This window comes from Hylaeus anthracinus, unplaced genomic scaffold, assembly GCF_026225885.1.
Source record: "Hylaeus anthracinus isolate JK02 unplaced genomic scaffold, UHH_iyHylAnth1.0_haploid 11982, whole genome shotgun sequence".
Lineage (NCBI taxonomy): Eukaryota > Metazoa > Arthropoda > Insecta > Hymenoptera > Colletidae > Hylaeus > Hylaeus anthracinus.
This window is the reverse complement of record NW_026534330.1, coordinates 6,566,830-6,580,102: the sequence shown is the minus strand read 5'-3', so window position 1 is coordinate 6,580,102 and position 13,273 is coordinate 6,566,830. Positions and strand designations below refer to the sequence as shown.

Here is a 13,273-nt window from a genome sequence, read left to right as displayed (position 1 = left end):
CTTTAGCACTCGAGTCACGGTGCGACTTGGTACGTCATAGTACAGAGTTGGTTGAGCCTGACAAACTTCAAGTTCAGAACATTATTTAAATTTATTTACAATGAACGAACTTTAATACTCGTAAAATATTTGATAACGTTAGCGTCACTAGGAATAGTTTAAGATTATAAACCGTTGCATTATTGAATATATCTATTTTTCATATTATTATTTGAACAATTATTAAAGGTATATCTAGATATGGAGAGGTGGCATGGCGGTCAATGTTGAAGTATACATTTTTCAAAATTTTAACTGTGGCTGTTGAAATTTGGTATTCCCTATTTCTTTTGAGATTACAAGAACTACTCGTACCTGGTATCATTCTAATTAGTTAAATTAACTTATAACGTTCAAAGTTTCGTAGTTTCATTAGGTCGCGTATGTAGATGCAATCTCGATAGTAATGAATTTAATGTTAGCCGCGTGAATCGTGATATAAACTGGTCATATTTTATCGCTCTATAAACCTCTTCATCAAGGATTCGTAACTGACAATGGATAATAATTTATTATGGTTGATCGTAAATGGAAGATAAATCAATGTTGAAAAGTATTAATTACTATGATACTATGATAATAAAATATAAAAATTATGATTAAAGATATGTACGATAAAATATTGTTAAAAAAAAAAAGAAAGCCTTTATAAGAAACTATAAATATTATAAGATAATTAGTACTACAACGTGTTATAGATTAAGTATTGTTATAAACCTGCGTAAGATTGTAAGCCAGTACGAAATGTACAAACACATAGTAATGCAATATGGATCGCTCGTCCTATGTACTTTAAATAAAAACGTAAGCGTAAACGTACCAGTGGCATCATCGGTGGGAAGACGCCAAAGTTCATAGTGATAATAGTTCCCACCGTTTCTGTAAGAAGGCGCCACTGATATATTTAAAGATGAATAACAAGACTTAAATACAGTTTGATTAAAAATTTTTAATGTAGATAATATTTAACAGTATAAATACAGTATACAAATTTAAAAATGCACAGAGAAATTTGACACTTATAAGATATGTAAACAGTATATGTGTTCATATTCATTTTTCGAGTACATAATTATATTACTTCGTTTTATACCGATTACATAGTAATAATTACATAGAAATATTTAAATTAAAATTCTAAATTGATTTTATTCTACATTTTTAATGTATAACTGGTACTTGGAAATTGTGAATCTTCAATGCTGATTGAATTCACGATTTTGTTATGCATACTAACTAAACAGACCAATCTAGTGAAAGATAAGATATATATTGAACAATTTCAAAATAAAAGACAATATTGACTCTAAAAATTTAATTGTCTGAAGAACAATAATTGTACGTAAAATCAAAATAAGTATTTCTATTTTATACACATGTTGCCATCTATCCATTAATGCAAGGTAAATGCGTCGAGAAGCACGAGAGCTAAATTCACTCAGTCTAACCACCGTATGATGAAGTTTCACGTGCTCGGAGCATAATTTTTCTATGTAGATGGAGAAAATATTTAGTTACAAAATGATACATTTTGATTATTATACTAAAAGTATCATCTTACCTGTTTCGGTAGTATGTAATTCCTCATACGTTGCTGGTAAATATTTATCCAGCATTAGCTCAGCATGATCAGTACTAGTGTCGACAGTCTTTAAAATACTAATTCCCGTTTCAGTTGACATGACTTTGTTTGCTTGTTGCCAACTGTATACCCTAAAGTAATGCACCTTGTAATAAGTAAGTAAAGTCATGACTCTGACTTTATGTTTGGTTTCTTGCTTTAAATCAGTAAACGTTTTAACAGCTGGTTTAAGATGTTTGAAAACAATGGACTTAGTACGATTTAATATCTGAAATAATATAAGTAGATATTCGTTAAATAAATTATGTGTAGTTTATAAAAAGAACAGGAGTATTGTACATAAACATTATAATATGTATTACTTGATTTGGTTCTTCTTTGATTATAGGTAGATTTACTTCTACATAATCAAGTCCTTGACAAAGCGTTTTGTCAAGAGTATAGATTGGTTTCTCCATTAATTTAGCTACTAGTAATGACTTTCCAAATACAGTGCTGACGACATTTTCCATCGCGTCGAATGCCCAATGAGTAAACATATTCGTTCCTTTCATACGATCGTATACCTTCGTAGATTTATCCCATAAATAATTCACGCTTGGTATTTTGCGGGCACGCTCGATTGCCCGCATTTTATAATCGAAATCTGACAATTCTGCTTCCATGTTAACGGCGAAATGTTAGATAAACAATTCTCTATTAATGAATAAACAACCTGCAATACACATTAGAGATATACATATAACTTTTGCTTAGATACACATATGTCATTATCTGCATATTGTTAAGGGTACTGACCCTATAGGTCTTATGTCACTTAGCACAAAGATATATTCGCATTATAGATTTTATTTGATGCGTTTCATGAGTAACGTTAGCGTTAATATTTAATAGAGTGAACTAGGAATGTTTGAATACAATGGAAATACATTCTAACAGAACAACACTTATCAAACCACTTTTACCAAACATATGGGGAAGAAGTACGAATTATTTAATATTCCAAAATTACCGTCACAATAAAGAGAAATACGTACTTAACAGCTGATATAATCGTTGCTTTTCGAATATAAGTACTTACGCTTTCTATATTTCACTCAGTAACGAAATGTGCACCTTGATCTCTGAGTCATTTTACTGTGGAATTTATTTGTTCGACATCCAACAATCGCGGCATGGATTACTTATTTTTCTTCTACGAGGTATCGTTAGCCTCTTGCATTTTTCACAATACGATATCGTCATTCCTTTAAGAAAGTAATTTCAGTACGGCAGTATCGCGTCTTCCTAAACTCTATTACTTCAAACTTTCAACGAGTTGTGAAGTCCACGAATGAAATCTCCTACGAGCCATTTCACATATACATATAAGATTTGACATCATAATCATCAATTTTCTTCACGAGGTCAAGATTTCACAATCAGGCAGTCGGGGTCCGAGTCTCGTCACGCTACATTCTTTTCGTTATTCTCCGTTTGAATTTATGCGAAAGATGTTTAGCGAAACCTTTCACGTTAATTAATTTTCCTCGTTATATGTATATAAACTACTCTAGACGATTTTCTGCGCTTTTATTAGAAAATAGTAATATACGTATTATATTGAAATCATCCAAGGACATTATAATGGTAGACGTCGATGATAATGTATCTGGTTTGCGAAAGAAAGGTGAAAAGGGTAACGGTGTTGCGAATGTGTGGGTGCAGTCGATTTATATTAATAAATAGTCAATATATTCCTGGAGTAGTCGTGCATTTGGAGCATCCCGATAAAAGTTCTGTTTTTAACGAGACAAAAAAATCATTATTAGAAACGTATATAAATAATCTGTCTGATTAGTAGTGCAAACTTTTCGCTCCTCTGTAAAGAGAATTTTCAGTGAAACTACATACGATCTATTTAGCTCATAATAACGCATCATCTAATTTACAGAGAAAATAGCAAAAGATAGGTGGACAATACGGAATCTACATTATTCAATTGAGTTACTTATATCGACGCGTTTAATTTTCATATTTAAAACAGAACGAATTTTGTGAAGGACCTGATATAAGCTGTTAGCAATTCGGAATCTATTTTTCGAATCGCGATGTTTAAATTTAGTATTATTTATCAATTCTATTGCGAGATGTTAATATAAATTACAATATGAGGTATGGAGAATAAGACACATAAGTCTTTATGCGCATATGATACATAGTTTATTAGGTGCTTTTACAAAAACTATAACGATGATTGTTGTATTGTACTCTTACTTTAATGTATGTCGTATGTAGTTAATTTTTTAGTCATTTTGAATTTGTATATTCGTTTAACTTGTAAGACTAGTTTTTTTTTATACCTCCACCACTTGTCCCCTCCACCGCTAATGTAGTAGAAATTCTTTTGGACACAATTTCGAAATTAAAAATCATTCGCACTGCATGGACAAAAAGAAATTCGACTGTTATGGTTTTTTCTTTCCATGACTAAAAAACAACTCGATGTATCTCGATGGCAGCAAGTCTTTCGATAAGTTACGAATTCAATCGCAACGCAATTCCATGATCAGTCTTCAAAAGACCAAGTGAGACATATTCTCGAAATTTCATTAATTCGTGACTCACTATAGTTTTATTAAATGCCCTTCTTTAACATTTTACACAACGTCTGACATATAAAAACATTGTCTACTTTGATATGTTTAGTAAACAATTGTAGGAAATACGTATAAAAATATGGTGTCCTATTATTACACGACCACAAGTATTGTCACCCTACTTTTTCTCTTTTTTCTCATCAGCTGTACATTGTTCTCCTTGATTTTCGTTCTGTTTATCATCTAAACTCAAGAACTGCGTTAAGTGAAGAATCGATATAACGCTTGATATATATGGAGCAACATCCTCTTTCTTTAGAGTCTTTAATTGCGCTGCAACCGAATGGTACACGCGATTTGCAGTCTTAGACGATAATTGACCAATTGTTTGTACCGTGTGTAGAACCTTGTTCTCGTCGGCCGACACAGGAACTGCAACACGTATTTTACATATATATTAGACATAGAGTTACGATGCAAAGTTGCAAAGCAGCGATTCACTTTCATCATGCTTAGGTCTTCGTATAATTAAAATAATATTTTGTTTTTCTAATTACATCGAATAAAGTCGCTAAATGAAATAAATAAAATAACTTGAACTCTTTGGTTGCCACGAGTCGATCTGTCGGTTTTCGGTTCCAATGCAAAGATCGATCTGTGGCATCCAAAGGGTTAATAAGTAAATATACGTTATATATTACGTTTCTAATACCTCTTAGTTACTTATCAATCATACCTGGCAAATGTTCTTCGCCCTCAACAGGAGGGAAATAGCGATTCAGTAAACCATTAATAAGAACGCTCGTATTATCCACGCCTTGTACAGCCATAGTCCCATACTCTGTATTTAACAACTCGTTCGCCTTCTTTATACTGATATCTTTGAGTGTAGATGCTTGTTGGGTTGCTGATTCTTTTGCAGCATGAAGTTTGTCTATTGTTGGTTGCAAAGAAGTGCTCATCACGGCTTTAGCTGCATCGTAAATCTGTAATAGGGAGAACGCGTATTGCAATGAAATTTGCATGCACCTTCGATACTCCATGTAATCATATATTTAAGATTTCTGTAATGATAGTGGACTGAAGGACGATTGAGCACTAAGTACCAATTATAAAGTATTTAATTCTGGTTATATAAAAATAGCAGCACATTATAGAAACATTATTTATAAAGAAAATCTATCTAGCTGTATTTAACTTTTTCCACTCGCCTGCTCTGGTGGTTTTGTCATCATGGGCACTTTTTGTTCAACTATGTTCAAGCCTTCGCATAATTTGTTGTCTACAGCTGTGATTTGCCCTTCAAATTTTTTCGCCAACGGCGCAGCTGTAGCAGTGGCATAAGTAAGTCCAGCTTCGGCATTAGTGAGTGCCCAGTTGATTAAATGATGAGAATCTTTCAGATAGGAATACGTGGATTCCGTTTTCTCAAGTGCGGAGTGTATAACAGGAATGTTTTTTACGCGATCGATTACTTCGAGATGAGGCACGCTTTCTGAAGCGACGTTACCTGCGAGAGCTTTATCTGTAGCTTCTGCCATTTTTTCTGAAAAAAAAGCAAAATATCAGTAATTCGCACAATTATTACGCTATGCTATTAGTGTTTAATAACACACTGAAAGCTGACAATTTAGCTTGTGATTCATGCAACATGTCTCGCTTATTTAGCTAATAACAGTATCTAGGTCAGAAAAGAACTACAAGAATGTTGGCACCCACTGGGGGATAATCTTGTAATAATATATCAATCTCGAACGCAATTATGCATTTGGGGCAATTGCAAACACGCATATTATAAAGAATCATGAACATGCAAAATGAAATCCAGTGCTGACTCAGTTTATATTCTATACCAATAATTATCCTTTAATTTAAAAACCGTCAAAGTAGAAAACTGTTGCAGAAGGTGTCATTTTACGTTTGGTTATTATGTAATAATAATTTTATCGGATTTCATGCTCTATCTCGTGTTGTATCGCGATTTAAAGTTCAAGTGTTTCCCATGCCTACTTGATACCGAAAATACTTTCCACAAATCTTTGAAATTATTAACGGTGAGAAGATAACATTATTTTGTTGATAAAATTAATATTCAGTGCAAAATAGACATTTTTATATTTTGTTTATCTTGAATGTTCTTACACGTATTTATTGCAACGTCTAAAAAAATACAGATTACTAATTCTGTAAATTGTAATGATAATTAATGTTGAAGCAAATGCTTGAATCAAATATTAATGAAGATAAGTAAAAGATCAAGAGTACATAAATATGTAATTGTAATATGTGCAACACATAAATACTGGTATGCCAAGAAGAAAAAAGATGTGAATAAATCATACAGTGCTAGATCATAGTATGATACTCAACTAGTCATGAGATTACGAGAGAAATTCATGATTCATCCGCTGTAAAAAAAGAGTCCGTTGAAATTATCTGTACAGTTAGACATTCCATAGACAATGAATGCAATGTCATGTTACTACACGCCTCCTATAATTAAGTGTTCATTCGCGATTAAAGTTCTTCTCAATGATATATCTATCCTTCGAGCTGTGTAATGATTGTGTCCTTCTACTGTACTGTAATTTAATATTTCAAATTTTCACGAATTTACGAAACATTTCATAAATCGAAAAGCACACTATTGTTGGGTTTTTGTCAGGTTCATCACTATGTACAATATGTATTTCTTATAATAATTGTTGCATTAGTGCTATAAATATCAAGGTAGTATAATACTGTGAAAAGCATATGTACTGCCTTCTTTCATTGCCAAGATATCGATCATAAGTATCAAACATTCAGCCTTCCTTCTATGTATGTCATACGAATTAATTGTAGACGTCAATAAAAATCAGTTTTTTTAAGAAATAATGTTTATAAGAGTTGACATTTTGTTACGTAAGTAATCAACCAATTAGGTAGAAATTATAATACACAAGAAGATATAAGTAATGAAGAAAGAATTAAATTCAGATGGATGGAAGCATGAAGATTTTTATTTAACATGTTTTGTAGAAATAAGTAACTTGAAATCAATTTAATTCGAATTCCCATCGTACGTAACGTGACGCTGTAACATAATTCCGACAATTTCGTATAACACAATGAGACTATAAAGTGTGTCGACGTAGTTCACATGGAGCAAAGCATGGGTCATGGTTTTTTTGTGAACATGCACAGTTCTTTAGGGGATCAATAGCTTAAATTATTGTTTTTTCTAAATATATATCAAATACCCTATTTTTCCATTTTGTAAATACGAGATGTAAGTAGAGTTACGAAGCTTATTTTTTTTTAATATGGACGTATGCGTTTCAAAGACGTGCGACGTTCCCACGAAATGAAAAATCAATATTTGTAACTTAGCTCAAGTTAGTAATTGATGATCTTTATATTACAGACTTTGTTAAAGTTTTAATTGTTCATTTTCCTTCAGTTTTAATTATTCGTTTCACTTCATCTTTTTTTAAATTAATATTTATAGTTCGTCAGTAGATAATACCTGTTTTACAAATGAAGGAATTTGTACTTTTGCTTTACGGAGATCAATATTTTGTATCAACAATACGTGGAAATAATTGCAAATGTGTCATGGTTATCGCGAAAATACTTGTCATATCCATAATGACGAATTACAATCTGTGATCTGATTTGATTTTTGTAATGATATTACTCATTTTTGGTCTTGATCATACAATTGAAACTTTATATTTGTAGTAATAAAAGTTATGTTTTAGAAATTCTATTATATTTAGTATTTATCATTTTTAATTGTAACTCTAGCAACTAAAGTTGTAAATTTCGCGCGGTTTCTTATACCGCGAAATTCGTACTATACTCCAGAACTGTAATAATGGAGGGATCTCTGCATATAAACACTTTATTAAAAACTATAATCCTATGATCAAGTATATGTAAAAATAGTAAGAGTTCGTTCATTCATTCTCAAATGCATTAAAGGGCAAATCATTCAAGTTTTACATATATTTCTTAACTATTCGTACTCACAGCGTTTGATGCAACAGTTAGTATAATGCGGTAACTGGAACACACCAATTCATTCACTTTCACTACGTACGAGAGATTCAGTGATACTGATGACGATGACACATCTACCCAGTGAGTTATAAAAGAAGGGGACGTCCACATGGAGGGAGATACTCTTCAGGGCCGTGAGAAGCATGTAGGTAGTCTAATCAACTTTTCTTTTTCAATTTGAAATAGTTTAAATACCTACAAATGACCAAACATTTGACTACGTTTGTGATTTAATGCTACGCCAGATTAAATATTTATCTATATGTTTTTAACGCATAAAAACTATTTATTTTTATTAAATTTTGACAATTGCAAACCATTAAAAAGCTGTGTTTTAATTGTATACATTTGCTTAAATAAAGATAATTTTATAGTATGTATAATATTTTATTAATAATCGCATTACGGTAAAAATTAAAATGGAAATCAGAATTTGAGTTATAGAATGAAAGACTTGGTGATGAACAATCGAATAAATGTCACGTACAAAATACTATACGTTAATTTTACATGTTATCTATTACTTAAATAAATTTCCTCTCACCTCTGGTCGAGGGTTCTTTATCGCACAGGTACTGCTGTGAGTTCCATTTATGTTCATGCGCAGCTATAGATACTCGCGTACGCATCTGCTATGACGTGGCGTTACGCCTTACGGTGATATTTCTCTGCATCTATAAACAATCGTAAGCATTACACTTGTCGTGCAACAGTGTAATCGTTCGAGTAGCGGTGATTAAGAACTTTTTTTTTTGGCGATTTTTTTGTGAAAAAAACTGCATCGTTCGTTCTCACGTAGTGTCATACATGTCCTATGAGCCTTGCATCATTTTACTTGCGTGTCTCCGATGAAAGTTTCCGCGAACCTTGCACTATGCATTCATCCCCCCTCCTACTCATTTTGATTTCAAAATCCTTAAGAGTCATTGGAATTTCTTTGACTATCATCAGAGTACCTGTTTAATAATTTTTTTTCAAATAACTATATTATTATTTTTGCTAATCAATCACTTTATCTCTTTCTAATTAATACTTATAGTTGACTAGTAGATAACGTCTCTTTTCTAAATGAAGGAATTTGTACTTTTGCTTTATATAGATCAATACTTTGTATCAACAATACGTGGAAATAATTGCAAATGTGTTATATTTAATATACGAATTACTAATATATTAGAAATGGATGAATTAAATGACAACAGGTGATAAAATTTTGTTTCAATAATCAACTTATGCTTATTTTATTTACGTATACACGGCATATGCAAAAAATGTAATAAAACTAATCTACAGCTTCATACTATTTACATGTGCTGAACGTGTGAACGATTAGTAAATAGAAATGTGTGTTCACCGCTGACAAAATAAATCTATAAAAAAGACGATGGTTTATAAGTCTCTCTCTTATAGGCATACAGATACAAAATAAACGTAATATCTTAAATATACTTTATATACCGAAAAATATAAACACTCAATTTATATATTCGAGTATATAACTTGTTAATCGAAAAAGGATGTTACGACCAAAAAAAAACAATGGAGAACAAAATGCACACTGATAATAAATATGAAAAATAATGAAAGGAGTTCTTTTCTCTGAGTGAACAATAATGAAAACATTAGTTTTTCGTCGGCTTTGTCGGTGTATCATTCGTATTGGATGTTTGAGCTTGTACTTTTTCGTTTATGGCATGAAGGTATTGCGTAAGCTGCAGAAATTGTAATAAGGAGCTTATGTAGGACTTGAAATTGTCTTTGTTGATGATCCTCAAGTGAAGCAATAAGTTCGAGTACACTCGACACGCAGCTTTATTGGATAAACGTCCAACTGTTTGCAATGTGTGAAGGAGTTTGTCTTCCTCGTCTGTTTTTATTTCTGAAATCGGTATAAATAAACGTTGGATAACGTCGATCGTAGCCGTTACAAATTATTCAAATCTCAGACGATATAAAAAATAATAATAAATGTATAGAGTGGCCTACCTAGTGACTCTTCGTCTCCTGTCGCGGGAAAATATTTATCAATCAGCTTGTCAACAACAACAGCCGTGCTATCTAAACTTTTAACAGCAGCGCTGCCATAAGACGTTTCCAAAATTTGATTCGCCTTGTTCCAGCTCATATCCTTCAAGTTGGACGCCTGCGATACTATTAAATCGTTGGCGTGCGAAATACTAGAAACTGCTGGCTGAACAGTCTGTAATGCTAGTGTGTACGCATTCTCCAAAATCTAGAATTGAAAAAAATATTTTCAGTATCAACGAATATTTGGCGCAAGGATAATTAGGTGAAGTTATTTTAAATCCTGTGTGCCTAGGTTGATTCAAAAGAAATTTCCAGTTGTGGACACATATCTTTTTAATGAAGGCATTGATATACTTATATTTTTCGATTGCTCCAAAACCACTAAAAGTGCGGCCACTTTATTATTGTTTTTGCGTTAGTAGGAAAAATGTTTGATTTCTAACCTGCTCAGGTTTCTCCTTAACCATCGGTACTTTTTCTTCGATTTTATCAAGCCCAAGACACAACGTGTGGTCGACGAAGTGAATAGGGTTCTCGAGTTTCTTGGCGATGGGTACAGCAATAGGTACTGCTTGCTTCAAAGACGTTTCCGCAGTGGATAATACCCAGTGTACCAGATAATGCGAATCTTTCACGCGTGAATATGTCGCTACAGATTTAGTCATCGCGCTTTCGACCACAGGAAGCGTCAAAACGCGATGGAAGACCTCGATGTGAGGTAATTGCGCAGCTCCAGTCGCCATTGTTGTACGAATTTGCAGTATTTATAACTGATATATCACGATCTAAAACAATGGTTATTTATTAATAGTAATATACTTACTAATACAAGTTCTTATAATAACAAATTAGTTTCCTCAAATAAATACACCCTGATCGTTTGTTTATTGACGAAACAGAAAATTGAATGAAAGTTTGTTTGTAAGTTATAAATTAAACGAATAAGTTATAACGTAATAAATTAAAAATAATGTGCAAGAAACGTTCACATAATTTTTCGTTTTGTTAATGAATAAAATATGCTACTTGGCTACGATATGTCGTATTTATTTGAATATATTTATTCTTCACGGAGGATGCTCCGTTTTAAATCCAGTGTATGATTATCTCTGCGAATGGTAGTTATTGAAACACTTGAAACAAATGCTTTGAATATGAAATAAACGTAAATACATTTCTCACCTGCTCTAACAGCTTATGCAAAAACAAAGGTTATGACACGTGACACATGATTCATATTCAACAGATGTGGAAGAATTTAAAGGACAAAGAATTGACAAAAACAACACCGACTCGTTTAAAAACTGAAGGTAATAACTTCGAATTCTTACATTGGGCAAATTTGTAAATCATTTTAGTCTTTGTTAATAAATTGTGATTTTAAAAGTTTAAATTGAGAAAAGATAAATCTCAGATTGAAACACATTCGGGACAACATTTTTACAGTTAATAATTACAGAGATAATCATCTAACGAGATTAAAAGAAAAACATCCTTTATACTTTGCAAGATTTTATAAATTATTATTTCCATAAATGAGTCAGATGGACTCATTTAAATTACAACTTAAATAGGAAAATCGATAAAACTACCACAAACTTGGAAATCGAGTTATATATGCGATATCGCGAGGGGTCAACGAACTTGACGGAAATAATGTATACACATGTACATATACTTCGCCACATATAGCTCTATGTACATTACTTTCTCAACTTTTGCTTGAAGCCACAGTCTAGGACAGGATTTTAGTCCCCGAGTGTCTATTTATACATCACAATGTGAGGAATCAAAAATTGTTGGCAGTTATTTCAATAAATAGAAACTTTCACCTTTATGTATATTATCTTAGCAGATATTCATTTTCAAATAACTATTTAATCTTGTTGATATACAATATTATTACTGGATCTTATTTATCATTTTTATTATCATTTTTATATTAGATGATTAATACTATTAATTTACTTCTGGTTGTTCAAATATACAACGTCCATATTTTTTCAACAGTTATTAAGATACAATAATTCTGTTTCGTTTGGCAACTGTACCTGAAATGTCACTTAATGAACAGTGCCCTGTTCATACAATCAGATAAATCCATAATTTATTCAAATAATTAACTATCGAGGATTAAAGACGATATACAATTTTATGAATTCTACTATTTATTTTGTTCGATTGAAGATACACAATTATTTTAAAAAAAGCGTCTGGTCAAACAAAATGTCGAAAAACCCACTAATAAATGCTATTCGCACTCTATAAATAATGTGGTGCAAAACAGAAAACAGGAAAACCCCCTTCTTACTCACTAATTAACCCAAAAACAAAAACAACTTAATTTCCAAATAAATGAAAACAGTCACACTCAAATGTCTTCGATCTACATGCCCACCTCTCCTTCTTGGGGGAAATGTAGCCTCCAAAAATTCAGCAACGATCAGCGTAAACGATGACAGAATATTTCGCGAATAATCGTTTTGTGTCAATTTAAAAGCGCGTCGGTTATTATCGTTTCAAACAATCAACTGATAACGCGTCTACACGTGAGGTGAAAGCGCGACCTTCGGAAAGTTCTTGAAACAGGAGGAAAATTATTTATAGATCGTCGAAGATTAAACTGCGCTGTCACGTCTATCGCCCAAGGTTTCGTCGCGATTCGTATTTGCGAGTTCCGCTTACCTTTCCGTTTTTGTTCCCTCGACGAACGTGTGGTTACGCGCGGAATCGCTTGGGAACGTTCAAGAACTGTGCGTGAGTAGAAATGCGCGTCGTCAAATGCTGATTCCAATACTTATAACCTGGGCCGTCGCCTGCGCGTTGAGGTTCGGCCTAAACGACCAATGGTAATCGACCGACGACACCCGGTCGCCGCGTTCAAACATGTACCACGAGGTTTCAAAGTCCGCTGTGGCGACTGCGTTTTCGCGTTATCGGCGTTTCTGAAACTGTCACGTAAATGCGAATGAAAATCACGAATCGGTCGCGACATCGAGGA

The 13,273-nt window shown here is 32.7% G+C and overlaps 3 protein-coding genes across 4 annotated transcripts; all 3 read right to left on the bottom strand.

Annotated features, from left to right (window-relative positions):
* Positions 1-968: 968 nt before the first annotated feature.
* Positions 969-2,949, bottom strand: LOC128886353 (lipid storage droplets surface-binding protein 2-like). The gene is made up of 4 exons (XM_054141163.1): positions 2,703-2,949; positions 1,984-2,336; positions 1,601-1,889; positions 969-1,528 (listed from the first exon to the last, which is right to left on the bottom strand). Exons 2-4 carry the CDS (start codon positions 2,284-2,286, stop codon positions 1,290-1,292), a joined length of 831 nt encoding a protein of 276 aa, XP_053997138.1. The 5' UTR covers positions 2,287-2,336; positions 2,703-2,949; the 3' UTR covers positions 969-1,289.
* Positions 2,950-4,216: 1,267 nt separating this feature from the next.
* Positions 4,217-8,364, bottom strand: LOC128886352 (lipid storage droplets surface-binding protein 2-like). 2 transcript variants are annotated; one of them, XM_054141162.1, is made up of 4 exons: positions 8,215-8,364; positions 5,412-5,746; positions 4,937-5,186; positions 4,217-4,632 (listed from the first exon to the last, which is right to left on the bottom strand). In XM_054141162.1, exons 2-4 carry the CDS (start codon positions 5,739-5,741, stop codon positions 4,379-4,381), a joined length of 834 nt encoding a protein of 277 aa, XP_053997137.1. In that variant the 5' UTR covers positions 5,742-5,746; positions 8,215-8,364; the 3' UTR covers positions 4,217-4,378. The 2 variants fall into 2 exon arrangements, with proteins under 2 accessions (XP_053997137.1, XP_053997136.1); XM_054141161.1 differs by lacking the exon at positions 8,215-8,364 and adding an exon at positions 6,571-6,592.
* Positions 8,365-9,447: 1,083 nt separating this feature from the next.
* On the bottom strand, positions 9,448-13,106 carry LOC128886355 (lipid storage droplets surface-binding protein 2-like). Its single transcript, XM_054141164.1, has 4 exons — positions 12,958-13,106; positions 10,716-11,057; positions 10,231-10,477; positions 9,448-10,123 (listed from the first exon to the last, which is right to left on the bottom strand). Exons 2-4 carry the CDS (start codon positions 11,013-11,015, stop codon positions 9,867-9,869), a joined length of 804 nt encoding a protein of 267 aa, XP_053997139.1. The 5' UTR covers positions 11,016-11,057; positions 12,958-13,106; the 3' UTR covers positions 9,448-9,866.
* Between the last annotated feature and the right edge of the window lie 167 nt (positions 13,107-13,273).

Bases quoted from the DNA above. Each gene is read 5' to 3' on its own strand.
- LOC128886353 (XM_054141163.1), bottom strand. From the start codon at position 2,286: ATGGAAGCAGAATTGTCAGATTTCGATTATAAAATGCGGGCAATCGAG. The intron at 1,890-1,983 runs GTAATACATATT...ATATTATTTCAG, and splicing joins TCAAAGAAGAACCAAATCAA to ATATTAAATCGTACTAAGTC. The intron at 1,529-1,600 runs GTAAGATGATAC...CCATCTACATAG, and splicing joins ATTACATACTACCGAAACAG to AAAAATTATGCTCCGAGCAC.
- LOC128886352 (XM_054141161.1), bottom strand. The intron at 5,187-5,411 runs GCGAGTGGAAAA...TCCCTATTACAG, and splicing joins TGACAAAACCACCAGAGCAG to ATTTACGATGCAGCTAAAGC. The intron at 4,633-4,936 runs GTATGATTGATA...TACGTGTTGCAG, and splicing joins GGGCGAAGAACATTTGCCAG to TTCCTGTGTCGGCCGACGAG.
- LOC128886355 (XM_054141164.1), bottom strand. From the start codon at position 11,015: ATGGCGACTGGAGCTGCGCAATTACCTCACATCGAGGTCTTCCATCGC. The intron at 10,478-10,715 runs GTTAGAAATCAA...TTTCAATTCTAG, and splicing joins TTAAGGAGAAACCTGAGCAG to ATTTTGGAGAATGCGTACAC. The intron at 10,124-10,230 runs GTAGGCCACTCT...TACCGATTTCAG, and splicing joins AGGAGACGAAGAGTCACTAG to AAATAAAAACAGACGAGGAA.